Source organism: Selaginella moellendorffii, unplaced genomic scaffold (genome assembly GCF_000143415.4).
Source record: "Selaginella moellendorffii unplaced genomic scaffold, v1.0 SELMOscaffold_102, whole genome shotgun sequence".
Classification (NCBI taxonomy): domain Eukaryota; kingdom Viridiplantae; phylum Streptophyta; class Lycopodiopsida; order Selaginellales; family Selaginellaceae; genus Selaginella; species Selaginella moellendorffii.
Genome location: NW_003314363.1, coordinates 566,863 through 593,001, shown reverse-complemented (window position 1 = coordinate 593,001; position 26,139 = coordinate 566,863). Strand labels below are relative to the sequence as shown.

At 48.7% G+C, this 26,139-nt stretch overlaps 12 protein-coding genes across 19 annotated transcripts; 6 read left to right on the top strand and 6 right to left on the bottom strand.

The window, feature by feature from the left end:
* Positions 1 to 5,150: 5,150 nt before the first annotated feature.
* Positions 5,151 to 5,676, bottom strand: LOC9629882 (cyanovirin-N homolog). Its single transcript, XM_002989911.2, has 2 exons — positions 5,557 to 5,676; positions 5,151 to 5,503 (listed from the first exon to the last, which is right to left on the bottom strand). The coding sequence occupies exons 1-2, from the start codon at positions 5,611 to 5,613 to the stop codon at positions 5,201 to 5,203; spliced, it is 360 nt and encodes a 119-aa protein (XP_002989957.1). The 5' UTR covers positions 5,614 to 5,676; the 3' UTR covers positions 5,151 to 5,200.
* A 424-nt stretch (positions 5,677 to 6,100) lies between these two features.
* On the bottom strand, positions 6,101 to 6,742 carry LOC9646756. The gene is made up of 2 exons (XM_002989910.2): positions 6,635 to 6,742; positions 6,101 to 6,568 (listed from the first exon to the last, which is right to left on the bottom strand). The coding sequence occupies exons 1-2, from the start codon at positions 6,689 to 6,691 to the stop codon at positions 6,263 to 6,265; spliced, it is 363 nt and encodes a 120-aa protein (XP_002989956.1). The 5' UTR covers positions 6,692 to 6,742; the 3' UTR covers positions 6,101 to 6,262.
* Positions 6,743 to 7,036: 294 nt separating this feature from the next.
* On the top strand, positions 7,037 to 9,600 carry LOC9646755 (acetolactate synthase 3, chloroplastic). Of its 2 annotated transcripts, none has more exons than XM_024663714.1 (7): positions 7,037 to 7,640; positions 7,694 to 8,633; positions 8,705 to 8,817; positions 8,879 to 8,980; positions 9,032 to 9,095; positions 9,182 to 9,286; positions 9,349 to 9,600. In XM_024663714.1, exons 1-7 carry the CDS (start codon positions 7,077 to 7,079, stop codon positions 9,567 to 9,569), a joined length of 2,109 nt encoding a protein of 702 aa, XP_024519482.1. In that variant the 5' UTR covers positions 7,037 to 7,076; the 3' UTR covers positions 9,570 to 9,600. The 2 variants fall into 2 exon arrangements, with proteins under 2 accessions (XP_024519482.1, XP_024519483.1); XM_024663715.1 differs by having other exon boundaries at positions 9,032 to 9,118; positions 9,349 to 9,493.
* Positions 9,601 to 9,654: 54 nt separating this feature from the next.
* Positions 9,655 to 11,093, top strand: LOC9646754 (putative HVA22-like protein g). Of its 3 annotated transcripts, none has more exons than XR_002990889.1 (7): positions 9,655 to 9,765; positions 9,822 to 9,920; positions 9,976 to 10,032; positions 10,091 to 10,154; positions 10,211 to 10,432; positions 10,501 to 10,808; positions 10,854 to 11,093. XR_002990889.1 is itself a non-coding variant. In XM_002989987.2 (6 exons), the coding sequence occupies exons 1-6, from the start codon at positions 9,737 to 9,739 to the stop codon at positions 10,729 to 10,731; spliced, it is 702 nt and encodes a 233-aa protein (XP_002990033.2). In that variant the 5' UTR covers positions 9,655 to 9,736; the 3' UTR covers positions 10,732 to 11,093. The 3 variants fall into 3 exon arrangements, 1 of the variants encoding a protein (XP_002990033.2); XR_002990890.1 differs by having other exon boundaries at positions 10,501 to 10,886; positions 10,945 to 11,093; XM_002989987.2 differs by having other exon boundaries at positions 10,501 to 11,093.
* A 50-nt stretch (positions 11,094 to 11,143) lies between these two features.
* On the top strand, positions 11,144 to 12,116 carry LOC9629881. The gene is made up of 2 exons (XM_024663716.1): positions 11,144 to 11,390; positions 11,479 to 12,116. The coding sequence occupies exons 1-2, from the start codon at positions 11,166 to 11,168 to the stop codon at positions 11,719 to 11,721; spliced, it is 468 nt and encodes a 155-aa protein (XP_024519484.1). The 5' UTR covers positions 11,144 to 11,165; the 3' UTR covers positions 11,722 to 12,116.
* Positions 12,117 to 12,559: 443 nt separating this feature from the next.
* On the bottom strand, positions 12,560 to 13,766 carry LOC9646753 (uncharacterized protein At4g15970). Its single transcript, XM_024663704.1, has 3 exons — positions 13,545 to 13,766; positions 13,119 to 13,490; positions 12,560 to 13,056 (listed from the first exon to the last, which is right to left on the bottom strand). Exons 1-3 carry the CDS (start codon positions 13,722 to 13,724, stop codon positions 12,571 to 12,573), a joined length of 1,038 nt encoding a protein of 345 aa, XP_024519472.1. The 5' UTR covers positions 13,725 to 13,766; the 3' UTR covers positions 12,560 to 12,570.
* A 1,074-nt stretch (positions 13,767 to 14,840) lies between these two features.
* Positions 14,841 to 17,260, top strand: LOC9629880. The gene is made up of 13 exons (XM_024663742.1): positions 14,841 to 15,010; positions 15,064 to 15,222; positions 15,273 to 15,338; positions 15,401 to 15,470; positions 15,528 to 15,596; positions 15,645 to 15,839; positions 15,886 to 15,949; positions 15,999 to 16,088; positions 16,143 to 16,240; positions 16,286 to 16,519; positions 16,572 to 16,736; positions 16,793 to 16,894; positions 17,234 to 17,260. Exons 1-13 carry the CDS (start codon positions 14,841 to 14,843, stop codon positions 17,258 to 17,260), a joined length of 1,509 nt encoding a protein of 502 aa, XP_024519510.1.
* Positions 17,261 to 17,763: 503 nt separating this feature from the next.
* LOC9646752 (programmed cell death protein 2) lies at positions 17,764 to 19,588 on the bottom strand. Its single transcript, XM_024663703.1, has 9 exons — positions 19,259 to 19,588; positions 19,062 to 19,145; positions 18,885 to 19,015; positions 18,735 to 18,829; positions 18,601 to 18,689; positions 18,340 to 18,543; positions 18,220 to 18,290; positions 18,052 to 18,166; positions 17,764 to 18,001 (listed from the first exon to the last, which is right to left on the bottom strand). Exons 1-9 carry the CDS (start codon positions 19,406 to 19,408, stop codon positions 17,855 to 17,857), a joined length of 1,086 nt encoding a protein of 361 aa, XP_024519471.1. The 5' UTR covers positions 19,409 to 19,588; the 3' UTR covers positions 17,764 to 17,854.
* A 190-nt stretch (positions 19,589 to 19,778) lies between these two features.
* On the top strand, positions 19,779 to 21,497 carry LOC9629879 (glycerol-3-phosphate acyltransferase 5). The gene is made up of 2 exons (XM_002989984.2): positions 19,779 to 20,531; positions 20,593 to 21,497. Exons 1-2 carry the CDS (start codon positions 19,899 to 19,901, stop codon positions 21,472 to 21,474), a joined length of 1,515 nt encoding a protein of 504 aa, XP_002990030.1. The 5' UTR covers positions 19,779 to 19,898; the 3' UTR covers positions 21,475 to 21,497.
* A 72-nt stretch (positions 21,498 to 21,569) lies between these two features.
* LOC9629878 (non-specific lipid-transfer protein-like protein At2g13820) lies at positions 21,570 to 22,536 on the bottom strand. The gene is made up of 3 exons (XM_002989907.2): positions 22,129 to 22,536; positions 22,030 to 22,062; positions 21,570 to 21,960 (listed from the first exon to the last, which is right to left on the bottom strand). The coding sequence occupies exons 1-3, from the start codon at positions 22,460 to 22,462 to the stop codon at positions 21,797 to 21,799; spliced, it is 531 nt and encodes a 176-aa protein (XP_002989953.2). The 5' UTR covers positions 22,463 to 22,536; the 3' UTR covers positions 21,570 to 21,796.
* Positions 22,537 to 22,738: 202 nt separating this feature from the next.
* Positions 22,739 to 24,176, bottom strand: LOC9646751 (AUGMIN subunit 1). 5 transcript variants are annotated; one of them, XM_024663706.1, is made up of 7 exons: positions 23,906 to 24,176; positions 23,715 to 23,847; positions 23,522 to 23,656; positions 23,338 to 23,461; positions 23,142 to 23,279; positions 22,969 to 23,093; positions 22,739 to 22,922 (listed from the first exon to the last, which is right to left on the bottom strand). In XM_024663706.1, exons 1-6 carry the CDS (start codon positions 24,162 to 24,164, stop codon positions 22,983 to 22,985), a joined length of 900 nt encoding a protein of 299 aa, XP_024519474.1. In that variant the 5' UTR covers positions 24,165 to 24,176; the 3' UTR covers positions 22,739 to 22,922; positions 22,969 to 22,982. The 5 variants fall into 5 exon arrangements, with proteins under 5 accessions (XP_024519474.1, XP_024519475.1, XP_024519476.1 ...); XM_024663707.1 differs by having other exon boundaries at positions 22,739 to 22,918; XM_024663708.1 differs by having other exon boundaries at positions 22,739 to 22,909.
* Positions 24,177 to 24,471: 295 nt separating this feature from the next.
* On the top strand, positions 24,472 to 26,086 carry LOC9629877 (ubiquitin-conjugating enzyme E2 22). Its single transcript, XM_002989983.2, has 6 exons — positions 24,472 to 24,797; positions 24,957 to 25,095; positions 25,163 to 25,240; positions 25,304 to 25,416; positions 25,500 to 25,603; positions 25,678 to 26,086. Exons 1-6 carry the CDS (start codon positions 24,795 to 24,797, stop codon positions 25,973 to 25,975), a joined length of 735 nt encoding a protein of 244 aa, XP_002990029.1. The 5' UTR covers positions 24,472 to 24,794; the 3' UTR covers positions 25,976 to 26,086.
* Positions 26,087 to 26,139: the final 53 nt, after the last annotated feature.

The following is a 26,139-nucleotide window of genomic DNA, read 5'->3' as shown; positions in this document are numbered from 1 at the left end:
CTAGAATTAAGAAGTATATTGGCAAAGTCACAGGTTCGAATTCACAGCCAGAGAGACAACAAGTTTGTATGGTTTGAAATGGACATCTCGTCCATGGCCCAAGACTACACCATCTGATCTCCACCGTATCTTCACAGCTGCCAAGAGAAATAATTGGATGCTCGCCATCGAGAAAAGAATGCCAAGGCAACGGGCAAATGCCGCGATCGCAATGTTCCACGAGAAAGAATCTCGATCTTGAAAGATTCCCAGCGTCCATACATTTCCATGACGAAGATTAGCAAGGAACCTATGAGGATCGAGGCTGCTGGAGACGATTTTTGTCGTTCCCCCTTCCACATTCTCGCGAAGGCGTCCCGATCGTTCCTCATTCCTGCAAATCTTGATGGCGCCTCCTCGTCAAGGCTCAAGAACGATGCCATGGAAAACCACCGCCACTGTAAGCTACAGCTCCACATTTTCGATCACATTCCACCGAGAGGGCTCTTCGCCCGGGCCCAGCGTCTGCCGCCGCCAGGCGTGGTCTATGAGTCGAGCTGATCTGACCAAGCGTGGTCTTTCTTCTCTGGCTCAAACCAAGCTAGACATCTTCAAACTAGGCTCGCAAGCTCCACAGTATATATGGTCCTTTTCGCGCTCATTTTACTCTTGTCCAGATCGCTTCATTCCTCATTCCGTCACCCTCCAGCCTCGAGTAATTTCCATGCATTATGGTCACTCCAGGCCTTGGATGTTGATCAACTACAGTGGCCTCTATTTATCTACCTGTTTTTGTTTGTACTTTTGCAATTCAACTTTATAAAACTCCATTTTTATGCTCTCAGCTGATTAAGTTTGAGCTCGATCAAGACTCTTACAAGATTGGACCATAGTGTGAAAGACAGATCATGGCCGTGGTAGCAACAAGCTTCAGGTTCTGCGACTGGCTAGTTACACCAAGATCACCACCATGAGGTATGACTTGTTTATGTTGAATCTAGGATTTTCCTTGTGGGCTTCCCAGGTTTATTGGATCTCTGGTGCAACCTGGAGTTTTTTTTGCACGTGAGTAATCTTTCACGGTTTCGAGCAGGTTTTCATATATTATTGCTAAGAAACGGCGTCAAACTTGGAGCTCGAGTCTCACGCTCCCGAGGATTTGAAAAAATCGACACCTATACGGACCTCCAGCTTTGACAACCAAGTGAAGAATAGATGGGACCAAATCAAAATCGAGCCTGGATCAAATCAAAATCGAGCCCAAATAAGTCTTCTTCCAAAACAATATCTTAAACGGATGTTGCTGGTTCGTACTTTGTTACTCAGCATCGGCTGCTTGCTTGGGTTGAGGTACAGAGTCCATCCAGACCACTTTCTTTGCCATGGCCTCGGGATTCTCTAAAACTAAATAGTGGAGCAACTGAAAGTTTCATTCCATCGAGAAGAGAATGGTTTCAATGAGCTTGACAGCAGAGAGCAGAGCGCCATGCCCAGAATTTGCGCCCAGAAGCTTGCGACGCTGTTTACATTAAGAAGTAATTAATGTACACAGAATAAAGAAATATATTGGCAAGGTCACAGGTTCGAATACACAGCCAGAGACCCAATCATTTATTTTTTATGGTATACAGAATGCTAAGATAATAAAACCCGCTCCGCTGCAGCGTTGCTGGAGCTTGCGCGACCTGGAATGTGATGATCCACGCCTACGCCGCTCAGGGTTCGATTGACGCAGCGGCTCGACTCTTCGATCGAATGCCCCTCGCGACGTGTGTTCTTGCTGTTCGCATTTGCCAGTGAAAGGGAATATCGCGCGATCCAAGAGCCTCTTCGATTGAATGCCCCAGAGGAATCTTGAGTCCTGCAACGCAGTTGTAAAATCCTAAATCGGAGATCCAATGTCAGCCAGGCAAAGAAGATCTTCGATTCAAAGCTGGATCATGTGGTCGCTTGGAACTCGCTCATTACACTGTATGCCCAGTCAGGGCATCTTGCAATTTTCCAAGAACACGATCGTCTCTTGGAACGCCATGATCACCACGTATGTGGTGGCATCCCGGACCCGTGACTGTGAGGCTGTGTTTGAATGCGTCCCAGAGCGCCATGGAACTCGATGATAACGGCACAGGGGAAAATCGTGGCAGCGAAATCAACCTTCGACAAAATGCCGGCCAAGGATCTCGGGTCGTGGACGAATCTACTGCTGTACTACGCCCAGAATGACAGTACGTTCCATCGGTTCCCCTTCAACAACGCAGCGGTGAAGACAGAGGGGGCATTTGGACCGCAAAAGAGATATTTGCCCATTCTCACAAATGCAAGGAGCATCACGCACACTGGATTTTTTCATGACGAAGCCTTGGTGGCTGTCGTCATCGCCGTCCACGCATTAGATGGAGCATGCATTCCAGAGGAAGCAGTACAATCTGTGGGCACGGGTGCTGGTTGGGAGCGGGCAGATCGCGTCAAGGCTCTTATTAGCCGTCAAAATATTAGACCGTGCACTCAGGTTAACGATAGAGCTTCTGAGGCGGACGACTTCCCAGATTCAGGTGTCCAAGTGAAAGACATGGCGATATCTGTCTTCGAACTGATAGACGGGCACAAGGGACATACTGGCACTTGCCTGGCCTTCATGGATCAGCAGAAGGCGTACACGCTTGCGCAGTGGAATGGCTTGGTTGCAAACACCATGCTGGTGACGCACTTATTCTACAGGCAAGTCGTAGAAGCTGTAAGGGAAGAAAGCGGAGGTAAGAAGCTGCACCGGCGCCTTAAGCCGTTTGTTGAGTTTGCACCGCTATGATCCAGATGACGCTGATATCCGCCAGTGGGGTGCTCATCGTGGAGGCCGAGCCTCTTCGCTCCTATGTCCAATGTTCATCTTGGGACGACCGGCAATTAGCAACTTCAGCCTGGACAAGGACGTCGACCCGTCGTCAAGGCTGCTGGAAACGGAGGAGGACAGGTTATGGGTGCTTGAAACGGCGATAGAGCTCCTTGATGGCAATCTTCTTAAGTCCCCCGAGGCATGGCTTGACAATGACACGCCTTTGGAGTACCGCTATCAGCTTGCCTTCATGACTCGGCTCAAAGTGGTCAAGCGTATCTTAAAGTGCTGCCTGACGTGCGGGAGGCTCGAGTAGACGAGGTCTTTTGCGAGCTCATACGCTCGTCATCAGCAGGAGCGCTAGCACGTCCAAGAGATTTGCAGTGGAATCTGGGACGTTGGGCTGACAGTAGCTTGAGGAAGCATTATGTCAAAGCGCCATGTTATGCACAGCAGCATTCGGCATTGGTCTACCTGGTTAACATCACCATGGATGCTGATCTTGTGCTAGAGTCTTCAGAGCTCACCACTGGAATGGATGTGACTCACATCAAGGTCATCTACTCAGACAGCAGAGTCCACAACAAGACCCTCAACCTCAAGTATATCCAAAAATAAATAAATTTTAACTTTTATATATCTATTTATGGTATAAAAAATAACAGATCTTAAATGTATAGATACATATATATTAAAAGATTCAAGCACCCTATTGCTTTGAAGACTTTATCTATTGTGATTTTTTTAGGTTGTGGTACTACAATTGAAAACACTATAAAATAAAAAAGTTAAACATTTTAAAACTTATAGAAATATATTTATCATTTACTGGTTGTGGTGGATGCTTATTACCAAAGTTTAGGACAATTTTTTTTACTTTTTTTTATCACCTTAATCCAGCAAGCAAGTTTTAGCTAATTCACTAATTTGTGATCTACTGATTTGTGATTTGTGATCTATATTGAAGAACTTTGCTTTCTTTTGTACTAGTGAAATTTCAATTTAACTTGGTAGAATGGTATGTTATCTTAGTTGATGATTTTGGAAGTAATTAAAGAGAATGACTTAAAATACAATTTATAAAGATTTAAATATAAAGGGAGAGAGCTTATGAACAAAAGTGCACCCTTTTTTTTTAATTGATTAAAAGTGTTAAGATAATTGAGGTTAAACATCCTTGGATTTAAATAATATTAGGTTAGATGACCTTCTTGAAAGTTTAAAAATAGGAGTTTATATTTAATATTAAAGAACTTTTTGGGAATTGACTTTATTAGTTGGTTTAGTGAATCACATTATATATTGAGATTGACATCTGGCAAAAACTAATTTGTAAAAGTTCAAATATAAAGGGAAAAGGCCCATAATAAAAATACACTTTTTTTAATCAATTAAGAGTTTTAGGATATTTGGTAACCTATTAAAAAGTCTAAATTTATAAGCTTACATACAAACAACTTGAATTTTATCACATTATCATTATTTTATTGTTAACTTAACTTGAACAATTGCCACACTAAAATCATTAATTAAAATCTATTGCCATTTATTACCCACTTACTTTCTTGAGAGAATGTGATATTTACAACTTTTCCATCTTCAAAGTCAAGAACTCTTTAATCTTTTGGGATTATTTCACAAAAATCAATTTAAATCTCTAATCTAATAGATGTATAGAAAGCAATTTACAAACTCCCAACTTTACTTCCAACCCACTTTACTTTTTGGATATAATCAATTGCAGCAATCTAAGTGCCATTACTATTGATAAATCTACCTTATTCTGAAATAAAAACCTCTTCATGTACCCAAAATTTATCTAACAAAACCCTACACCTATTTTAACCCTAAAAAGGAGTGGTAGTATAGAAACTGCTTTTTTATTTTCTTTTCAATGATGGTGCGTAAAGTTTCATGGCCCACAAAGCAATAGTCAATATACCACATGGCTGGTGAATTTTATCAATATACTTTTTGCAATGGAAGGATTCTTTCTGGACTATAGTTTCTTCTTTTCTCAGAAAAGAATTACAAGTCTTAAAAGGTGCTCATTCAAGCCTTTCAGTTTTTTTCCTCCAACGACAGTTGCAGCACGGCCTTCTGGACTTCAACATATTGTAAGTAAGTTACAAGCTTTCCTCCACTACTGTGAGAGACTTCGAAAAAATCTCTCGTTTGTTGAAAATTCGTTGGCACGAGAGCTAAAGCTCCTTTCAAGCCAGTTTCTTCTCGTTTATCTCCTTTTTCCAGGTTTCGAGGCCTTCGGAAAAAGCTGTGGACGCCATAGCTAGAAGAAAGCACAGAAGCGAAGGCCCAGATATTGATCAAACGATTCACAAAGTTTTAGTTTAATAAAACCAGCGTAGTTTATTCAAATGCTCATCCAACTTTTTAGCAGCAAGTGAGTTTGCCATCGACATTGCCAATGCAATCGTCCAGCGCGCGGTTGGAGAAGCGCTTGTAGCCCTTGGCAGTGGCACAACGAGCACCGATGGTGATCCCATTGAACTCAACATCACCGCATTTGGCAGCAAAGTTGGAGGAACAATCGAGCTTGCCCGTGTAGTCGACTCCCACGCACTGGCTCACATCGATGGAGCTCTTGACATGCTTCCCATACGGAGTTCTACATTTCGCGTGCATGGTGTGGCCATCGAAGCTAATCCCCGTGCAAGACGAAGAGAACTGGCAAGCCTGAAGGAACCCATGGCCAAACTATCAATCGATATCAAACTCTCAAAGATTACCTGGATTGTGACGATGAGCATGCACAGGACGACGATGATCTCGCGGATGGATGCCATGGTAGTACAGGTAAAAGAAATCAAAGTGATATATGAAGAGCGAGCTCTTAAGAGTGCTATATACTGAAGAAGAAGGCTTGAATGATCATTCCAGAGCTTCCCTGGGCTTATATAGTCCGGATCCGTGTCATGCCATGAGTTGGAGCCTATCCCAAAGACCGACACGGCATTTGGTGCTAGCTATCATCATTCTTGAGTTTTGCGACTAAGCATTTTCCGAAAGACAAAAACAAAATGACTACGGACACTTGATTGAACTTGTGGGTTATTCTTGACCCAAGAAACTATGTTTGACATGATGCACGCTCTAGCCAAGAGGATGGTCTTTGTTGGCAAAGTGAATTGACAAGCAAAAGTGGAGTTTGCATGATCTTGTGTGCTCTCAAAAAGTATTCTATTTCCACGTATTGGATCCAAACATCTGCTAGCAATGATAAAATCTATGCCCGGACTGATAGAATCCAATTCTTCTCGACACTTCTATGAGTACAGCAATGTGACATTTTTATAAGGAAATACGTTTACAAAATGATTTTATTTCCAAACCACACAAACTTTACGTAATGGATCCAAACTTCTTAAGCAATCAAATGATTTATCTTTGCTCCAGACTGATGGAATCCAATTTCTTATGAGAAGATGGCTGTTTCTAGCAACAAATGAGGTGACCGTCATCGTTGCCAATGCATTCGTCCAGGGCCCGGTTGGAGAAGACCTCATGTCCATAGCCATCTTTGCAGGTGGCAGCCATTGTGATCCCATTGAATGCAACGTTGTGGCATCTGGGAACAAAGTTGGAGGAGCAATCGAGCTTGCCCGAATAGTCGACTCCCACACACTCGTTCACATCGATGGAGCTCCTCACCACTTTGCCAGCATCCGTCCTACAATTCGCGGACATGATGTTGCCGTAGAAGCGAATCTCGGTGCAAGACGAAGAGAAATGGCAACTGGCCTGCAAAATTTCACCAGAAACCTCTACAATTCTTATTCCATTCTTTGTTTTCAAGAAAAGAATTACCTGGCTAACCACGATGAGCATGCTGAAGACAATGAGGATATCGCGAGTGGATGCCATGATCAAGAACTTATGGAAGACAGCACTGAAGAATAGCTTTAGATGATAGATAGATGGATTGAATGATTGTAATTGCATGATCGAGTTTGTGGGGTTTATATAGTCGTGCGATGTGGTGTGTTGGAACTTATCCAAGAACTCTTACACGGCATTTGCGTTAGCATTGTTTGAATTTGTCGTCTGTAGCGAAACGGTCAAAGCTTGTTTCAAGCTTACGAGGATATAACGTCAGCCCTAGCATGCTTTCCTTTACCCTTGAGCAAGTAAATAAAGGATAAAAGGTAAGCCAATGACATTTTGCCACGTTTTTGTAACTGGCGTTTTCCACGTGGCTTAGGGCTGAAGGTTTTAGAACAGGGGATAGGGCTGGCGGCGAGCGGGGCCGATGGATTTCGGCAAGCTGACCGCGGCGAGCGAGAGAATGCCGCGTGATCTCCTCACCGTGAGCTCGCGGCGCTTCCAATGCTGTGCGAATCGTCCACGCCGCTGCGTCAATCGCAGGTACGTCGCCGCCCATTCGCAACCGGAGCAAATCGCGAGTGCGGGCGCTGGGAATGGATCTCCAGCACTGACGCTCAAGCTCCAGGAGCAGAAGCAACAGCAGCAGCTGGTTTCCATGGATTTCCAGTCGCGCTACGGTGCCACGGAGCCGCGAAAGGGCTGCGATGTTCTTGTCGAGGCCCTGGAGCGGCAGGGTGTAGATGTGGTGTTTGCTTACCCCGGTGGCGCGTCCATGGAGATTCACCAGGCCTTGACGCGCTCGACTTGCATTCGCAATATCCTCTGCCGACACGAGCAAGGGGAGATCTTCGCCGCCGAGGGCTACGCCAAGTCGAGTGGCAAAGTCGGTGTTTGCATCGCTACGTCCGGGCCTGGAGCGACCAACTTGGTCACTGGCTTGGCCGACGCATTGCTCGACAGCGTTCCTCTCGTGGCGATCACTGGACAGGTATGTGAAGCTACAGTTTGGAGCATTTCTAGCTTGTTTTCTCGGATGCTCAGGTGCCGCGAAGAATGATCGGCACTGATGCGTTTCAAGAGACTCCAATCGTAGAGGTGACGCGGTCCATCACCAAGCACAACTATCTGGTGATGAACGTGGAGGACATTCCACGCGTGATCAAGGAAGCTTTTTTTCTGGCGTCGTCTGGAAGGCCTGGGCCGGTGCTTGTGGACATTCCCAAAGACATCCAGCAGCAGTTCTCCATCCCGGACTGGTCCCAGAAGATGAAGCTAGATGCTTACGTGCAAAGGCTGCCACCCCGGGTGTCCGAGCCGTCCCAGCTAGAACAGGTGCTCAGACTCATCCAGGAGGCGAAGAGGCCAGTGATTTACTGCGGAGGGGGGTGCATAGATTCTAGCGAGGAGGTCAGGGAATTTGTCGAAGAAACTGGGATTCCACTCGCCTCTACGTTGATGGGATTGGGAGTCTTCCCTCAGTCTGACGAACGCTGCCTTCAGATGCTGGGCATGCACGGGACCGTGTATGCCAATTACGCGATCGATAGCTGCGACTTGCTGCTGGCTTTTGGTGTCCGGTTTGATGACCGTGTAACCGGGAAGCTCGAGATGTTTGCGCGAAGGGCGAGCATTGTTCACGTAGACATCGACTCGGCCGAGATTGGGAAAAACAAGCAGCCGCATATATCGATATGGTCCGATGTGAAGCCGGTTCTACGTGGCTTGAACAGGATGTTGAAGAGCAGGGACATGAAGCTGGATTTCTCAGCGTGGAGGGACGAGCTCCAAGAGCAGAAGCAAAAGTTTCCGCTTACGTATCCGTGTTTTGACAACGACTGCATCGTTCCGCAGTATGCTATACGAACTCTGGCGGAGATAACGCAAGGCAACGCCATTATTTCCACTGGTGTGGGACAGCATCAGATGTGGGCTGCGCAGTGGTGTAAACACGAGGAACCTCGTCGATGGCTGACTTCTGGAGGTGAGAGTTTGATTGATCCTTACTAGATTAGAAACCTCTCTTGTAACTTTTTTTTCTTCTTTATGTGCCAGGTCTCGGAGCAATGGGATTTGGGCTCCCTGCCGCACTTGGTGCGGCTGCTGCGTCGCCTGGTATTCCTGTCGTTGACATCGATGGGGACGGCAGTTTTATCATGAACATTCAGGTGCATCTCTTGAACTTACGAAGACAAAATCGTTACTTATCTTTTACTCTGTGTGTGCTAGGAGCTGGCCACAATCCACGTCGAGAAGCTGCCGGTGAAGATAATGGTCTTGAATAACCAGCACCTGGGGATGGTTGTACAGTGGGAGGATCGATTTTACAAGGTATTGCTTTGACAACTTTGATAAGCATCGGCAGTTATGATTTGGTTTCAGGCAAACCGAGCTCACACATACTTGGGCGATCCCGACGCGGAAGCAGAGATCTATCCTGACTTCCGTAAGTTTGCTGACGCTTGCAAAGTATGTTTGTGTAATTACGCTCTGGTTTCACGAATGACTTTTTTTATTTCACTTTTTTCTCAGGTGCCTTCTGCTCGAGTAACAAGGAAATCGGACCTCAAGGAAGCAATCTTGACGATGCTTCAAACGCCCGGCCCTTATCTCCTGGACGTGATTGTTCCTCATCAGGCAAGGAGAATTAGAATTTTTGCTACTTTTCGTTCTAGAGTAACAATTGATTTAACACTCAGGAGCATGTATTGCCGATGATACCGGGTGGTGCGTCATTCAAAGATATCATCACCGAAGGCGATGGAAGAATAAAGTACGAGTAAGTGAGGAAAAGTGGTGTTGTAGAGGTGATGCAGGAATATACGGCCCGACGTTTGTACCTAACTATCTCGCTCCACGTGTTAGAGAGACCGGCTGCAGCCGGTTGCAAGAAACCGACGCGCCCTCCAAGCCATTGTGAGATTTCTGATGATGTTGACGAGTTAGCTCTGCAGGAAGCACGAGTTTTCGTGCTGAAATGTGGGATTAGAATGGATCTTCGCAGAGGAGGACACGAAAAAAGTTCCATCGAAGGAGAAAGCTCGGGGTTTTGAGTACACATCGCAACAGGGCGTAGAGCTGTGGGAGATGGCGTCTTTCATTATGAGAACTCTCACGTAAGTGTTTTGGAGTTTTGGTTCCTGGATGTTCTTCACAGTCGTCTTCTTTTCAGGATGTTCCTTGGCTACGTTTATCCTGCATACGAGTGTTTTAAGAGCATCGAGAACAGGAAAACCGATGCGGAAGAACAAACGTTTTGGTGCCAATACTGGTAACTGTTGGAAGCTTGTTTTCTCTTTGCAGCTATAACCAGTTTGTTTGTCTAGGGTGCTAATTGCGGTGGTGACATTTGTGGAAAGAATAACCGACACTCTCATTTCCTGGTAATATCCAGAGCTAGCTAGGATAGCAAGCAGTCTGAGGTGTCTTTGCTTCCTGCAGGCTTCCGATGTACAATGAAGCAAAGCTTGCTTTTATAGTCTACTTGTGGTATCCCAAGACTAAGGTTTGCTATAGTTTTTGTTTGTACTGTCTGGAGCCAGATCGAATTTATACTTTCAGGGGACAAACTACATTTACACGACGTTTTTGAAACCGTTTGTGACGAGCTACGAACCAGAAATTGATCGGAGATTGGGTGAACTGAGGGGACAGGCCAAAGACCTGACGTATCTTCTCTGGCAGCGCGCTTCTCTATTCGCCCAGTCCAAGTTTTTCGAGCTCCTTCATTGCTTAGCCTCTCCGCAAATACGTCTTCAGGCCTACAGGCGCCATTTTCCACAGGTTCGTGCTCTCCTTGTGTCTCTCTTTCTCTTGCTGTTTTCTCTAACAGTGCTTTCGAAGCAATGCAGTTGCAACCGAGTTTACAGTCGCCAGAAAATGTGGATCCCGCATACTACAGTCAAGTTGTGATTCGGGAAGAAAGCGAAGAGATCAAGGGCAGCTTGACAAGTGACAGTGGCAAGCACGAGCAGTCTTCATTGACGCCTCACAAAATTGACCGCGAACCACCTTCGCCATCATCTTTCTTCAAAGCAACTCGTGCACGGCAGCACAGGGCAACTTACATTCGCGTCCCTTGACAACCGTAATTCCTTCTCCCCAACACAAAAAAAGAAAAGCAAAGTAAACTTGGTGGATCCAACTCGAGCTTCTAGAGGTACGGACAGAGTTTCCAAGTTTCTTCAACAACTACTCGTCGCAGGTTGGCTGGATCAACTCAAAAGAACTTCTAGAGGTATGGAGAGAGCACTTTTTTAAGTTTTTCCTTTTGGCGAGGACTGTACTTATCACAGGATTAGATTCGGCGAGCTCTTTCCTCCTCTTCCACGGACAAGCCAATGGAGTGTCGTTTTCGGATGGATGCTATAAGCCTGTCGTAGATGGCTAAACATGTGGCAAAACTTCCAGCTTTTACATTGATTTTCTCGTCCTCCAGTGTTTTGATCCCGCTCTCACTTTGGTTGCTTCAAGAAAATTGAAAAATCGATTTTTTCCAAGTTCCTGTCAACTCGAAATGGACGATCGATCCATCGGTCGCTCCCAACCTGACGATCATGAGGGGCTTCTCCGACAGCTTTGCCACCCGCCTTCGCACCCGCCATCGTTCTACTTGTCGATCTGGAAGCCCGACTTCAAGGACGTCGAATGCAGCTCTTCCACCACCGTTGCCAGTTTCTGGCAAGCCTTCCCAGACGCGACCCTCGCATTTGGCGACGATGGAAACTTAGTCCTGAGCCAGGGACCTCTCCAGGTATGGTCTTCCAACACCTCCGGCCAAGGAACAGGAGTTGTGGCTATGGCGTTCTATGCCTCGTCCTCCTCCGCAGGAATGGCTAGGGAGTCTGGCAGAGCTTCGACCACCCCACGGACTCGCTGTTCGTCAACGAGATACTAAAGCTTGTCTCCAGCGCCTCTCCCACAAACGAAAGCCATGGAAGCTTTTATCTCGAGCTCCAGCCTCACGCTCTCGTTGGCTTCGCCCGTTCCCCTGGAACGGCACAAACTTATCTGGGATCTGGGGAGCTATCTGGTGCTCGACGGCTGCCATCTCTCCGCATATAACAAGCTAGACGACCTGCTAGGATTCCAGAACTTGATCTCATCGACATTCTGCTTCCCGGAGAGTATAGAGTTATCCGGCAAGGGAGCTGTGCTTGCCTCGACTTTGATCCATCCACGCTCAAGCTGGAGTCAGTGATCGATGGGAAAGTCCCCGAGGAAATCTCGTCCGTGGAGGATCAATGCACTGCTAGACGCGACACTCACCAGATCCTGGAAGCCCCCGGCTACGTCTGCCGCGCCAATTCATGCAAGGATTTCGGCCAGTGACTGCAAGAAATCATGCCTCTCGGATTGGCGCCCTCTACACCATCCCCTGCGCCCTCGGCGATGCCCGCTAGAACCCTAGCCCTCCAACGCCCGGATCGTTGACACGGCGATCGGCGCATATTCTCGCCGATCAAGATATCGGCCGTTGGAAGTCGATACATCTCATATATGTAGCCCTAAATTCAAGAAAAGATCCTGGGAATAAGACTATCCCCTACCCCTAGGGTTGTCACTTGAAACATATTGTTTTTTTATTCACTATGAAATGTAAGCACGCCACGTGGCATTGCCGCGCAAATGATGGGAAGAATTGCCTCCATTGCCAGTCAAGAACAGGAAAACAGAGAGGAGAGCCCATGCTAGAAAAAATGAAAAGGAGTGATCGATTTGAAGAGGGTCCTTGCTTTTCCAGGATCTCGATCCAGGGATTCAGCTCTATAAGACTATCCCATCTCCCCGGGTTTAACCGCTATTTTATTTTCAAAATCGTTTGCAGCAAATGCCCCTAAAGGGCAAGTTTAATCGGACATGTAACTTGTCCTTCACAAAAAGAATTTCGATCCATATAATACACGCTCGGATAAAAAAATTCATGGGCAGTTCACTGGAGCCCTCCAAGATATTTGGAAGTGTTGCCTCTGATCCGGCGTCATGAGCTTATACAAGCTCCAGCCCTCGGCAACCAGCTCCAGGTTCATCATCTTCTTCTCCAGGCCGATGCAGCAATTGGCGTGCATGGTGCAAACCACGTCCAGATCCTTTGCTTTCTCGCAGAACCCGCCGAAATACTCCGTGCCCAAGAGCCGGACGTTCAAGCCCAGAGCTCCAAACTCCGGGCTGAGTTTGATCGCGTCAAAGACGTGCTGATCGTGCTTGCCCGGAAACCTGAGACGGGATTCGTACCACAGCTTGTAGAGCGAGATTGTCTTGCTGTTGGAGACGACGTGGAGGAAGCCTCCGTTCACTGGATTGCTCAAGTCGGCATCGGCGCCATTGAATCTGTCGCAGGCGATTTCAAAGTCGGCACCCGCATGGAAACGAGGGAATGGATCGCGAAACCACAACACGTCAGTGTCCTGGAAGGATAAAAACAACGCGTCATTCAAGCAAAAGTCAATGGAAAACTTCTCGAGCTCACTGTGAAGACGAAGCTGTAGCCGAGCTCGAGGACGACACTGAGCAGCTGAATCCTTCTCCACATCATCTTCAAGTAGTCCTCAGCCATGTAACTCTTTTGATCTCCCGAGAAATCCACTCCCTCGGTCTTGAGAACAACACAGTGCTTGTGAACTTGGACGCACCGCTGAAAGGAAGGCTCGTCGAGTGCCACAATGACAAGATGATCCAGCAGCTCCTCTGTCCCAATCCCCTCGTGAAAGCTGCGAAGGAACATCTCGATCATGCTGCCATTTGCTGCCCAGGCCTGGTTGAGATGCGTGAGAATTATCGTGTTGTCACCAAACTTGGCATCGTGTAGCACTTGATTCAAGCCTCTCAGCTCCTCCACGGTCTATGCAAGGAAACGAGTTAGCGAATATACGTTCGACCTTAGTTTGCTACTTACGAATTGATTGCTGGCTGCGAGGCTCTCGGGAGTGGCTGCAAAAAATCTGGACGAACCAGCCAGAGTCTGGCCTGACAGAAATCCAAGATCAAATGGCCCCAAAACAACCACCAGCGCAAGCAGTATGAATACGAAGACAGCCGAAGCATACACCGCTGGAGGCTTGCTCGTTCTCTTCATGTTGGCTGCCGAGGTTGAGAAATGGATCTGTCCAAAGAGGTGTTGCCCTCTTGAAGCATCAAAACCCGGATCCATCTTCCCGTGTGCTCATACCGAGTCCATCCATACCGAGTCAACATATCCAAGTCAAAAGAGATTGCCGCCTGCCGAAGGTTCTCCGCGCCACTCGTCTCTGAGACAACCGGTGAAATGCTGATGATACTTCCAAAGTACTAGCAACAAGATTCCATTTACAATAAGTCCAACATAGTAACGATTTCTGGAGATGATTGCTTTGAAGACCGCGTCGATTGTCTCCTCGGGAACCTGAGACTGCGGAGTGACTTATGCTTCACCTTTCTGGAAAAGGAAAATGAAAACGCGCAGTGGTTTTCCCTGTATATCTGGCAATTTTCTCCTTTCGAAATCCTTGCATCTTCAGCTTGGAAGCTGAACGCAAATGAACAGCCTTCCACGTCACAAGAGTTAGAACACGATTAAACCGTAAGCGTGGCCCAGTCAAGGGAATCCGGCTCGTTGTCCAAAGTAATAGAGCATCTGCGGCAGAACCTGGCATTCAAAATTCGAGGATTAACACAGGCAACTCCTAACACATGCACCCCGGGAACTCAAAGATGCGAGGTCCTCCACAAAGTTGACAAGGTGAGATATCAGGCTGATCGTCCGGTGTCATCCCAATTTTTGTTCCGACAGTATCTGAAGAGTAGCAATTCAACACACAAGAAATAAATGGAATCTCCAAACGTCACCACTTGACTTGGGGCTCTTTGTATACGTACTTGAAATTTCGCCCAACCCTGTTTCTCTTCCTGTGATTCGAGGTAGAACCACAAACCTCTTCAAAGCCTTGAACCTCTGAGTTTAAGGCAAGAGACTGGTTAGCGGGTAGGATGGGAAGAGTGTTTCCAGTTTCTTCATCTCTTTGTTCTTCGCTCTCGCCATAAGTTATTGCTCGAGTTATTCGTTGGCGCAGGTGTGCATGAAGAGGAATGACCAGCGCGCGAGGGCTTATGGATCTTCCAGTATTCTTAGGTTTCGGCGAGATATGTATATCAAAGCCGTCGGCGTCTAGCTCGGGAGACCACGGACACTTGGCAATGTATTAGGGCTTTTGATATGGTCGAGAAGCAAACGAGATTGCGCGACAGCAGCACAGCGCGTACGAGCGCATCGGAAATCCGAGCGATGGCTACTACGCCGCTGGCACGGGCAGCAGCTCCAGCGTGGGTTCGCTATGACGGCCGCGGTCCTTTTGATGCCCGGCGACTAATAATCTTTCCATCCAAGTAAAAGTCCGAAATTTGAGAGCTCAGTGATTGATAGATCGTTTTTTTTTTAGGACTGGTGTCATCTACCTGGGGACATCTGTAATCCAAGCTTCTGTGAGTGCGAGTGTTGAATCGGTTCATCCGTTCTTCAATGTGCATACTGAGTTTGATGAGCCTCCACTCGACATTGGGCCGGAAGAGCTGTCAAGAAAGATTACTTGCTTGTTGAGGTATTTTCTATGTGCAAAACGGAGCTATATTTGTTCACACAGTTTTGCAGTGAGTGTGTCTGCGCTATGCCAGGAAAAAGCTTACGCATTGCAATCTGGGTTAGACATCAGGGCGGGTAATGCTCTTCTTGTTTTTTATTTTCCTTTCTAGGCATTGAATTGTTTTGTGTTTTTGCAGGAATGTGATTGATGGTGCCAATATTGCTGTTTTGGCGGCCATACTCTCCTTTCAGAGACGAGAGGCAGAGGTAAGGATTCACTATGAACAATTTTTCTAAGGTTCTTACATATTTCTCTTGTCCCAGTTCATGGTCAAGGTACAGCAGCTACCTATCACTGTAACGTTTGGCGTTTTTGATAGCAACGAATTAGTGGTGAGTTTGAAGGTTATAAGCTGCTTTTTACGTGAAACTGTCCTGTAGGTTCTTGATCCGTGTTTCCGTGAGGAACCCCTGCTGCGAGGAACGTTAACATTTACTGTGAGTGACGGGAAAATCCCTCTAATGGAGTCTCGAAGAATCGGCCGTTCGGCTGATATCTTAGGACGGTGGGATGATATATTGCGACGTGTTGCTTTAGCTAAAGCTAAAGCAACACTTGCTTCATTGATGGAATGGGTAAGAATTTGATTTTGCGTTGCATTCCTTGATGTGTAATTTACAGGATGCAAAAAAGCAACCTCAAGTTCTTAAATCTACTTGGGGTTTCAAGATCACAAAAACGCTCGGTAAAATTCTTGTTTTTCTTAGCTAACTGTTTTAATATGTTGGTCACAGAGCTTGCAACCAGCTGCAAGCGCACAATACAATATATATCCATAAAACGGATAGATAAAAAAACTCTAGATTCTCTAAGCTACATCCAGAGTAAGTGTCATAACTTGTTTATTATTGATATCTTTGAGTTTTAATCTTTTCCAGGGACTAAAGTTAAAGGAAGTCACAGGCTTGTACAGCTCATCGTTTCCATTACAAGCTTTGGAAGAACATCAGTGTGTTTCATGTTCCGAAAGCTATTGGTACATTAATTGTTCTTCGTGATAGTAAGACTCTTTCACTTTCAGGGTGCTTTCGTGGAGCGGGTGTACGCAGGGGATGCCCTTTCAAGGGCCAGGACACTCGTCGGAGAAATGATGATGGAGTTCACCCCCAATCCTGAGTTGATTTTCAGCGAAGTGCCACCACTGTACTTAAGAGGCTTTGAGACCTTGTGGAGGAGCAAACTTCCCGTGGAAAATATCTTTACAAGCACTGTGGATGCACAACAATGGCTTAAAAGCAAACAACAAAAGCAAGAGGTATGCTCTAGATTAGATTTAACAACTGTTCACAAAGTATTTCTTTTTGTAGCATCTCTTGGCTAAAACAAAGCGGTCAAATAGACGTGATGACAAAGACGATTTACCGTGGGAGCTGCGCACCGACAAGGTTGCGGTCATTGGATGTTACATCCCTGTTTTGCTCGAGCCTGTCACACCTTTTGAACCATGCCCGCCTTTTGGAACGGAAGATGAGGTTCGTTTAATGATTTTGTTGACGTGTTGTAATTTTGATATATCTTAATGGTACAGGAAGATGCAAAAGAAGCAGAATTAGAAAAATTGCTCTTCCTCCCCAGACTTCGTGATGAAATTTTAATGATTATGTTGAAGTCTGGTTTAAAGCTTTTCCAGGTATCATACACTAGAAAGGAAGGTGACGGATGGATATCATTTCAAAAAGATATGCCAAACGGCAACTGGGAAACTTTGTAGTTACTCTCAACTTACATAAATTTCTAAATTCCCGAAGGTAGTCTAAAGAATGAATCACTCCCATTTCCACGATCACACTCAAGGCCGGCCCTCATCGGCGTTGGAGGCCTTTGGATGTTAAGTTTCTGGATTCGGGAGAGCAAATGGTGTAAACGATTCAGCCTGGGAAGACGGGGTGGTAACACCAAAGCTTTTGTGTTCTTATAGGCGCGCTTGGATCCACTTGAAGTTATGTTGTAGATGGGTTGCAATGCACAGGTGGTAAAGCATGCGCTGGATTTGTGAACGTGAATCCAGCCATGTTTTGGTAGTTGAAGTCCTGGGATCTCAAATAGTAGATAGATGATCGAGAAAACCTCCCGCTTTACTCGAGCAAAGTGTTTTCGACTGCGTCAAATTGCTAGATCAACATTGCTGTTGTAGGTTGTTTCATGGTTGGAAAGAAGAGTGAGAAACAAATACGGTAGATATTTGTCTTCGTGGTCGTGATGGACTTGGATGTGTGAAGCTCAGCCAGCTAATTGAAGCCAAATTATAATAAACGACATAGACAAAAGCTAGTTTTGATAAAATCTGGACGTCTGCCGAAGGTTCTCCGTTCTGAGACATCAACTTGGCCAAATGTTGATGATACTTCCCAAGCACCAGCAACAAGATTCGACATAGTTGTCTTCTGATTGCTTTGGAGACCGCGTCGATTGACTGCTTGGGAACCTGAGACTGCGGAGTGACTTATGCGTCACCTTGCTGGAAAAGAAAAATGAAAACGTGCATCGAAACCATAGTGGTTTTCCCTGCGAAAGAGTTAAGGGAGATAAAATTCAACGTAAGATCATATCTGGCAAGTTTCTCCTTTCGAAGTTAAAGTCACTTGCTTCTTCAGATCGGAAGCTGAACCCAAATGAACTCTCGGGCGTAGCCTTCCACTTCGCAAGAGTTAGAACACGAGTAAACCGCAACCGTGGCCCAGTCAAGGGAATCCGGCTCGTTATCTACTCCAAAGTAATAGAGAAGCTGCGGCAGAACCTGGAATCAAAATTCGGGATTAACACAGGCAACTCATGACACATGCACACCTGGAACTCAAAGATGCGAGGTCCTCCACAAAGTTGACAAGGTGAGATATCCACGGCCGTAGGCTGATCGTCCGGTCTCATCCACAACACTTTGGCATTTTTGTTCCGACAGTATCTGAAGTGTGGCAATTCAACACACAAGAAACAGATGGAACTCATAATCCAAACCTGAGCACTTGACTTGGGGCTCTTTGTATACGTGCTTGAAAGTTTGCCCAGCACTGTTTCTCTCCAGATGCCTGCGATTCAGAGTTCAGGGTAAGAAACTCTAGGAACTAAGTGACAGACCTCTTCAAAGCCTTGAAGCTCTGCGTTCAAGGCAAGAGACTGGTTAGCGGGTACGATTGGAAGAGTGTTTCCAGTTTCTTCATCTCGTTCTTCTTCACCCAGTACTATCTCCATTTCGGGCCATAAGTTATTGCTCGAGTTATTCGTTGGCACAGGTGCCTGAGTTTTGCATGAAGAGGAATGACCAGCGCGCCAGTGCTCTACCTGGAGAATAGCATGTCCAACACTGACAATGTCAATTAAGCGAAAGTAGGTATGCACCTGATGTTGGCGAGAGCAGTATCTTGTTGTCTTACACCCTCCACAGACTTTTTCGCCTCTCCATGTACGACACCACGTACAGAGATCCACTACAAAAAGTTCATGTTAGGCGGGAGAACATCAATACTTTGTACCTCCAGTCGTCAAAGGACGATCATTCTTCCCTCTGGACGGCGTATCGGAGTAGAAAATGTTCTTAAGCGGAAGCTGCGATCGAAAGACCTTCACACTGCAATAGAAAATTTTAAAACAACGGAAAGCTCGACGTCGAAAGAAAAAACTACCTTCTCGAAGACGACTGCGCGGGCTTCTTCTGCTCGGCTTGATCTCTTCTCAAGCACTCCATCTTCGAGCACATGAACATAAAGAGCGTTCGATGAAACGTATCGCTCCTCTCCTCCAGCGAAGCATAAATCTGCACAACCAAACGAATCTAGAACAAATCAAGCTCCAATCAATACCTGAAGCAAAAAACGGAGAGGCTCCTCGCAAAAATCACAGCACGAATCTGGAGTCCTCGGGACGCTGTCAGCATCGAGCCAAGCCTGCCAATCAAACCACCACAATCACTCACTCCTTTAAAAAAGGACAAAACAAGACGCGCCCGCCTTGAATCCCTTCACATGCGAGGCAGCACAGAAACAAGAGCTTCTTTTACCGCCGCTCCGCCAGCTTTACAGGGAAAATGCTGGCGCCGAAGCATCCATGGCGCCTCTGGCGCTTGGACGAAACCTAATTCCACCTCCCCCTCCTCATCGCTGTCGGATTCCTCGTCCAGCGCCAGGCGCGAGAGCTCCTCCTCCGCCATCAAAGCCCTAAAAGAAAAACCCTACCAAAACCCTAGAAACCGATATAATGCGGCATTAATGGCGAGACACATGGTGTCGGGATTTTGTTTCCTTTCGCCCTTTTCACCATTGATCTAGGGAAAAGATTTCCACGACTCAAGCACTTTCACTACCAACCAAGGGATTTTTCGAGTCCCCCCTTTACAAACCTTCTCCTCCAGATCCACTTTGTAGTGGCGCAACTTCGGCGGGACGAGAGCCACGCATCCTCCAAATCCAATCCCCCCCCCCATGCTCCTCTCTCGTGATCTGGAATGAGTCGTTCCAAGTTCTAGTGGTATCGTCGTGGTGGTGGTGGCGGAATCTCCCGCGGCTGCTATATAATCTCTAGAGTTTTCCAACCTCAAAGATCTTCCATCACCAAGCAGTGCTTTGATCTTCTTCCATCACCAAGATCTTAGAGCGTTTCGTGCATCCCCGAGCACTCACTCTCACTCGAGTTCTTCCAAGATGATCTACGTCCAGCTCCGGAAATCCACCACCGAGAACGCCGACGCCGATGGAGCTCGCCTCTTTGATCCTATCGACACGGCCGACGCCCGGCCCGAGCAGCGAGTGGTATCGCTCCTCGAGGGCGGCCTTCTCCGATCAAGCTCTACATTTCCATACTTCTTCCTCGTCGCGCTCGAGGCCGGGAGTCCTCTCAGAGCTCTCCTCCTCCTCGCCTCCTTCCCCATCGTCTGGATCCTCACCCACATCCTCCAATGCCGCGATGCGGACATCCGGCTGTACGCCTTTGTGACGTTCGCGGGGCTGCGCGACGCGGCGGTACGATGCGTCGCCCGCGCGGTACTGCCAAAGGCCTTTCTTGACGACGTGCACCGCGGCGTCCACCGCGTCTTTGCGACGTGTGACCGGCGGTACGTCGTCACGTCCCTACCGCGCGTCATGGTGGAGTCGTTCGCAAAGAGCTTCCTGGAGACCGAGCACGTGCTGGGCAGCGAGCTGCACGTGACGCGCGGCGGGTGGTACACTGGGCTGGTCCGCGGCATACCGCGGGGACGGGAGAGGTACCGCGCGGTCAAGGAGCTTAACAGCCCGGATATAGGCATTGGGTCCGACTCCTTCGCGGAGCTCTGCAAGGTAAGATTTCGTCGTCTTTGGATCGAGACTGATGGTGTATTGGATGGATTTGATCGCGCAGAAGGCTTACATTGTGAGGGATCACGATGGCGATGGCGAGCAGGCAAAGATCTCCGCGCCGCCGCTCATCTTCCACGACGGTAGGCTCGTTCACAGGCCGACCCCTCTCTGGGCGCTCACGATCCTCCTCTGGCTCCCTTTCGCGATCCCGCTCGCGATCACTCGCATCCTGTTGGGTATCTGCCTCCCCAAGCGCGTCGCGCTGCCCGTCGAGCACCTCCTCGGGGTGTCTGTACGCGTCAGGGGGCGTCTCCCGCCGCGGATATTCCAGCCCTCCCAGCGGGGCGTCCTCTTCGTCCTCTCCCACCGTACGCTTCTCGACCCCGTCTTCATCTCCTTCGTGATGGGCCAGGCCGTCGCGGCCGTCACCTACAGCCTCAGCCGGGTGTCCGAGCTCTTCTCCCCGATACGCACCGCGCGGCTCACGCGCTGCAAGGACCGAGACGCCCGCAGCATGACGCGGCTGCTCGCGCAGGGCCACCTGGCGGTATGCCCCGAGGGCACGACGTGCCGCCAGCCCTGCTTGCTGCGCTTCAGCGCCCTCTTCGCAGAGCTCACGGACACCATCGTCCCAGTCTCCCTGGCGACTACCATGCCGGTCTTCCACGGCACCAGCGCACGCGGGTGGAAGTGCCTGGATTTCCTCTTCTTCTTCATGAATCCGGCCGTGAGGTACGAGATGGAATTCCTGGAGCAGCTCCCACCGGATCAAACATGCGGCGGCGGGGGACGGAGCAGCCACGACGTCGCCAACCACGTCCAGCGGCTAATCGCGGACGCCATGGGCTACCAGTGTACCACTCTCACGCGCAAGGACAAGTATCGCGTCCTCGCGGGGAACGATGGCATTGTCACAAGCAAGAACCCTAATTTGGGATTGTAAACGAGATTTTTGAATTGCATGAACCATTGAGGAACCCTAAAAACAGGGTGATAGTGGACAGATCTCACGGGCTGCTTGCGTGCTTGGGTCGGTGGTATTTAAAAATCAGCACGGACAACGGAGCGCGATTATCTGATATAGAACAGCGACAGGCGGATGAACAAAACACGTAGAGTGGAATGGTGCGATCAATCAATCAATCAATCAGCTGCTGCTGCTATGGCTATGGCTAGAAGGAAGGAAAAACAAAGACCCAAAAACCATCACGACGAATCCATAGCTGTCTCTACTCGCTCGCTCGCGGATCAGTCGCTGCATCGCTCTATGAGGTCCATTTCCACGCCAACAGAGCTGCTGCTGCGAGGATCAATGTCCCGGAAGAAGTCGCCATTGTTGCTGCTCCTGTGGGCGTCGAGGCTGCACCAGATCCAGCTCCCGGAGACCCCGTCTCGCTCCCGGACACCATAGCCGGCCCAGGCCCCGCGGCTAGAGCCACAACAAAAACAGAGAAACGCAATGTCAGTACGATCTATCGCCGAGAAACCATGGATTTACCCTGAGGAGCTGCAGCTGGAGTTCCTAGAATCGCTGGAAGAACGAGAGAAACACAATGAGATTCGAGCTCCGCAACAGAGAATGGAATGGAAAGCTTACCCGCGCACCGGCTCCGATCGGCGCCCTTGATCTTGCAAACCGTGGGGAGGCTGAGCGCTCGCTTCATATCCACGGTGACGCCCAGCGCCGAGAGATTGAGCTTGCCCTCGGAGAGCTGGCACAGGCACACGGGGCTGGTGGTCACCAGCGACGACAATCCTTTGCAGCAATCCGAGGATGGCGTCTTACCATTGCCCTGGACGTAATCCAGGCACGGCGCCACCGGCGCGAGCTGGGACGTGCAATCCACCGCCGCCGCGGGCTGCCCATTCCCCTCCCCGATCAGCGCCGCCGCCACGAGCAGCGCGCAAATCCACGCCGCGCTCGATCCCATCGTCTTCTTGCTCTCTTCCTCTCTTCTCTGGGATCTAAGCGCAACGCCTCTTCTTCTTCCTCCTCCTAGTTCTCACTCTCTCTCTCCTCTTCCACTCTTTTGAATGCGCGGGGCTTATGACATGGCCGGCAATCCGGGGGAAATGCCTGGTGCCGTTGACTGCCACTAATGGCACGGCGCCACGTGGACACGGCCATGGCCTTTTACCAGGCGATCATGAGGGGAGCGACGACGCGAAGAAAGCAGCGGCCACGCACCGACTTTCGAGGCCTGGGAAAAGCAAAATGGAGATTTTTAGTGCGCTCCGCTTTATCACCCAGAAGGAAGAACAGGTGTCGAGCTCGATAGCGCAAACTCTCATAAAGTTTGATCCAGTTGCTGAGAGTCGAGATCAGAGAGCGTGAAGTTGTCCTGCTGGATGATCGTGACTTAGAGCGTATAAAAGCTCTGCGTGATCTGCCTGGAATCATGAAATCGGTACAGAAGAGTGAAAACAAACGAGATACCCCGCAAGTCCGCGCTAGTCATTTGTTGTGTTTAAGGCCGACTGGAGCGCCTCTTCGAGATGCTTCTCCGCGGTCTCGTACTCTCTTCGCTTGTCTTCAATCGCGAGCTCGGCGAGAGCTTTGTCCTGGCAAAGCGCATTGATTTTGAGAACATGGACAGCTGAGGCTCTTACCGGCGGCAAATCCTGGTAGCTCCGCAGGGTGTCGAGGATTGGCTTTGTTTTTCTCTCCAGGTCCTTTCGGTGCTCAACCATTTGCATTAACACGCCGTGGCTGATCTCGGGTGTGTATCCAACACGGCAAAGGATTGCCTGTAAAGAAAAGAAAGCAAAAGGCGTTGGAACTTTTTCCAGACAGAAGTGACACTACCTTGTAGTTGGCAAGCTGTTGCAAGTATTGGCGCTCTTTGGAGGCCATCACCTTTAGGTTTGTCTCCCACTGTCCCATGAGTCCATCTCGTGCGGCCACTTCCTCTTCGAGCTGTCCAAGAGTTCTAGGAGAAAAAGAAAGGCAATAAGAACTGATATAAACCTCAAGGACACGAGAACACCACCTCTTTAGATATGTCAATCTGGAAATGGCTTTTCGCGTGTTGTCGAGGAGCATTTTCGACTCTTTCTTTACCGCCGCGCGCTTCTCTTCAATGTCGGTTTTCTTAAGGGAGAGGTCCGCCATGGCTATCAAGAAGCTGTAAGCAAGCATGGTGTTTTGAAACAAGCTTGTAAAAAAGAAAACAAAGTTCCAACCTTCCGGTCTCGGTGTCTTTAAGATCCAGCAAATGGGCGGCTGTTGCAAGCGTCTGAGCGGCAGCCACTCCACTCTGCGAGAAATTCTCCTGCGCCAAGCCCGCGCAGTCCAGAATTTCCCTCACTCTGGCAGCTAGTACCAAAGCAAAGATCATCGCGATCGGGACTTCCAGAAAATGTGATCTACGCACACGCACCTTCCGCTCGAAACTCCGCTGCCTTCTGCCGCAGATCGGCCGCCACAATCCCCACTACCTGCGTGCGATTCTGCGATAGGGTTGCCAGGCCGTGGAGATGCGCGACGGTGCGCGGCGTGTACTCGAATGCCGGTACCTCTCGATTCACCGCCTCGAAAGTGCTGGTGATCCATGCCTTGACCTCGGCGACGTGAGCGGCGTCGAAGGGCGTCGCGGCGCCTCCACCTCCTACTCCATCGCCGCTCTCCGCCATAGCCTAGCTCGTAAAAACCCTCCAAAAATTATTTTCAAACACCAAAACATATAGTGCCATCTCCAGAGATTCGAACACGCGATCTCCAACTTTTCTCGGAGGATTCGAACCAGCGCTCTATCTTTTCTATGGATTCGAACCCTCGCCAGTGAAATTCTAGTTACCATCCGTTAACTGTGTTTACAAACGGCTACTTTTTCCAGTGGCCGTTACCGGTACCCATTCCGCCCGGCCTGGAATATGCCACGTCCGACGGAATGTCCCGTACGAATGTCCAGCTGGAGGTGGCATATTCTGGTATGCAGTCGGTGGTACTTCCACTTCTCGAAAAATACACGCACAGGGCATTCGCTCTCGCGAGAAGAAAATTCGTTCTTTTGGCTATGGCGGCTAGGTAGTCCATTCCATCGCATGCAGCAAGCAAGGGATTGCGGTGTCTGGCTGGATCGTCCCGTGCACAGCGAGCGCGCCGCTCCATCGATTCGCCACTGGCGCTGCCCCCGCCGCCGCCGCGGCCGATGAGCCGGAGATTCTAGGGATTTAGGGGCGCCGGGGGGTTGGCGTCGATTCTGGTGCTCATCCAGATTCCAGGAGATCGCAGGGGTGTCTTTCTAGGGTTTCGATCCGTTCATGGTAAGTAAATCTCTCTCGCTGTGCCCCAAAACATGTGGCTGTGTGTGTGTGAGCTGCTTTGTTTGGATTGTTGCTCTAGGGATGTAGATGGTAGCGTCTTTTCGAAAGCTCAATCTCAAAAGGCTGCTTTGGATTTGTTTTTTTTGTTTTTTTCTCTAGGCTGAGAACTTACCTCCCAAGGTAATCCGAGCGCTTGCAAAGGAGCTCAAGAGCCTAGACGAGAGCCCTCCAGAGGACATCCGTGTTCATGTAAATGACGACAACTTCTCGAGCATCTTCGCAGATATTGAGGGACCACGTAAGGATTTTTTGTTTGTTATTCTTCGTCTGCTCGACTGATTCCTGTAGTGGTTTTGGCGCTTCAGCCGGAACACCGTACGAAAGTGGCGTCTTCCGGATCAGATTGTTGCTTAGCCCCGACTTCCCCCAAACGCCTCCCAAAGGTACATTTTTTAGTGACTCCTGGCTTTCAACTCGAGCGTTTTCGTTTTTTTCTTCTTCTGTAGGATTCTTTGTCACCAAAATCTTCCATCCAAACATTGCAAAAAACGGAGAGATTTGCGTGAACGTTTTGAAGAAAGATTGGAAGCCGACGCTCGGCTTGAGGCATGTTCTTCTCGTAAGTAACCCCACACTTTTGCGTTGGTGACGCTTCCTTTCCAGACGAGAATATAACGAAACAATGTGTCACTCCACCTCCAGGTCGTGCGCTGCTTGCTCATAGAGCCGTTTCCAGAGTCGGCGCTCAATGAAGACGCTGGAAAGATGCTGATGGAGGATTACGAGGGCTACGCAAAGCACGCCAGGTAAGTGGTGTACTACATTTCAGGCTTTTTCATGATTCTCTCACGTTCCTTTCCTGTTCTTTTCTCTCTGGCAGATTAATGACCAACATCCACGCGATGAAGTCCAAGCCCAGGACGAACAAAGTCGCCATAGCCGAGTCGACGGTGGTGAACAGCAACGCCGAGGAGATCCACGTCCCTCTCACGCTCAACACCGCCAACAAGGACACGAGCGGCGCGGACGCGGGCTGCAACGCCGCGGGGGGCGAGGCGCCATCGTCGGCCTGCCCGTCCCCCAGCGCCAAGAAGCCAAAGGGCGACGTTGGAACGCTCAAGCTCCAGGTAGACAAGAAGAAGATGGATGTAAGGAAGAAGAGCCTCAAGCGCTTGTAGCAGCTCTCTCTTCTGTTTAGCTTGTGTGTGTGTAGTGTGATTACTCTGGACAGGGAGAGGGACAGAGAAAGATAAAAGAAGGAAATGATATGATATTTTTTTATTTCGTTATATGTTTCTAGGGTTTCTGTCCGAAAGTTGGTGGGAATTTAGGGTTTTCTATC

Coding starts and splice junctions, on each gene's coding strand:
- LOC9629882 (XM_002989911.2), bottom strand. CDS start 5,613: ATGGCATCCATCCGCGAGATCATCGTCGTCCTGTGCATGCTCATCGTC. Junction 5,504..5,556: donor TGCTCATCGTCACAATCCAG/GTAATCTTTGAG, acceptor GGGTTCCTTCAG/GCTTGCCAGTTCTCTTCGTC.
- LOC9646756 (XM_002989910.2), bottom strand. CDS start 6,691: ATGGCATCCACTCGCGATATCCTCATTGTCTTCAGCATGCTCATCGTG. Junction 6,569..6,634: donor TGCTCATCGTGGTTAGCCAG/GTAATTCTTTTC, acceptor GAAATTTTGCAG/GCCAGTTGCCATTTCTCTTC.
- LOC9646755 (XM_024663714.1), top strand. CDS start 7,077: ATGGATTTCGGCAAGCTGACCGCGGCGAGCGAGAGAATGCCGCGTGAT. Junction 7,641..7,693: donor TCGTGGCGATCACTGGACAG/GTATGTGAAGCT, acceptor TCGGATGCTCAG/GTGCCGCGAAGAATGATCGG. Junction 9,287..9,348: donor ACGTGATTGTTCCTCATCAG/GCAAGGAGAATT, acceptor TTTAACACTCAG/GAGCATGTATTGCCGATGAT.
- LOC9646754 (XM_002989987.2), top strand. CDS start 9,737: ATGGCGTCTTTCATTATGAGAACTCTCAC. Junction 9,921..9,975: donor ACGTTTTGGTGCCAATACTG/GTAACTGTTGGA, acceptor TTGTTTGTCTAG/GGTGCTAATTGCGGTGGTGA. Junction 10,433..10,500: donor ACAGGCGCCATTTTCCACAG/GTTCGTGCTCTC, acceptor GAAGCAATGCAG/TTGCAACCGAGTTTACAGTC.
- LOC9629881 (XM_024663716.1), top strand. CDS start 11,166: ATGGACGATCGATCCATCGGTCGCTCCCAACCTGACGATCATGAGGGG. Junction 11,391..11,478: donor GAAACTTAGTCCTGAGCCAG/GGACCTCTCCAG, acceptor CCTCCTCCGCAG/GAATGGCTAGGGAGTCTGGC.
- LOC9646753 (XM_024663704.1), bottom strand. CDS start 13,724: ATGAAGAGAACGAGCAAGCCTCCAGCGGTGTATGCTTCGGCTGTCTTC. Junction 13,491..13,544: donor TCGCAGCCAGCAATCAATTC/GTAAGTAGCAAA, acceptor TTCCTTGCATAG/ACCGTGGAGGAGCTGAGAGG. Junction 13,057..13,118: donor GCTACAGCTTCGTCTTCACA/GTGAGCTCGAGA, acceptor TTATCCTTCCAG/GACACTGACGTGTTGTGGTT.
- LOC9629880 (XM_024663742.1), top strand. CDS start 14,841: ATGGTCGAGAAGCAAACGAGATTGCGCGACAGCAGCACAGCGCGTACG. Junction 15,223..15,272: donor AAGATTACTTGCTTGTTGAG/GTATTTTCTATG, acceptor ACAGTTTTGCAG/TGAGTGTGTCTGCGCTATGC. Junction 16,895..17,233: donor CTGGTTTAAAGCTTTTCCAG/GTATCATACACT, acceptor TGCAATGCACAG/GTGGTAAAGCATGCGCTGGA.
- LOC9646752 (XM_024663703.1), bottom strand. CDS start 19,408: ATGGCGGAGGAGGAGCTCTCGCGCCTGGCGCTGGACGAGGAATCCGAC. Junction 18,690..18,734: donor TCGTCCTTTGACGACTGGAG/GTACAAAGTATT, acceptor AACTTTTTGTAG/TGGATCTCTGTACGTGGTGT. Junction 18,544..18,600: donor ACTGCTCTCGCCAACATCAG/GTGCATACCTAC, acceptor GCTATTCTCCAG/GTAGAGCACTGGCGCGCTGG.
- LOC9629879 (XM_002989984.2), top strand. CDS start 19,899: ATGATCTACGTCCAGCTCCGGAAATCCACCACCGAGAACGCCGACGCC. Junction 20,532..20,592: donor CCTTCGCGGAGCTCTGCAAG/GTAAGATTTCGT, acceptor TTGATCGCGCAG/AAGGCTTACATTGTGAGGGA.
- LOC9629878 (XM_002989907.2), bottom strand. CDS start 22,462: ATGGGATCGAGCGCGGCGTGGATTTGCGCGCTGCTCGTGGCGGCGGCG. Junction 22,063..22,128: donor CGATCGGAGCCGGTGCGCGG/GTAAGCTTTCCA, acceptor TCGTTCTTCCAG/CGATTCTAGGAACTCCAGCT. Junction 21,961..22,029: donor TCCAGCTGCAGCTCCTCAGG/GTAAATCCATGG, acceptor TTGTGGCTCTAG/CCGCGGGGCCTGGGCCGGCT.
- LOC9646751 (XM_024663705.1), bottom strand. CDS start 24,164: ATGGCGGAGAGCGGCGATGGAGTAGGAGGTGGAGGCGCCGCGACGCCC. Junction 23,280..23,337: donor AACAGCTTGCCAACTACAAG/GTAGTGTCACTT, acceptor TTTTCTTTACAG/GCAATCCTTTGCCGTGTTGG. Junction 23,094..23,141: donor GCTACCAGGATTTGCCGCCG/GTAAGAGCCTCA, acceptor GCGCTTTGCCAG/GACAAAGCTCTCGCCGAGCT.
- LOC9629877 (XM_002989983.2), top strand. Junction 25,241..25,303: donor CCCCCAAACGCCTCCCAAAG/GTACATTTTTTA, acceptor CTTCTTCTGTAG/GATTCTTTGTCACCAAAATC. Junction 25,604..25,677: donor GGCTACGCAAAGCACGCCAG/GTAAGTGGTGTA, acceptor TCTCTCTGGCAG/ATTAATGACCAACATCCACG.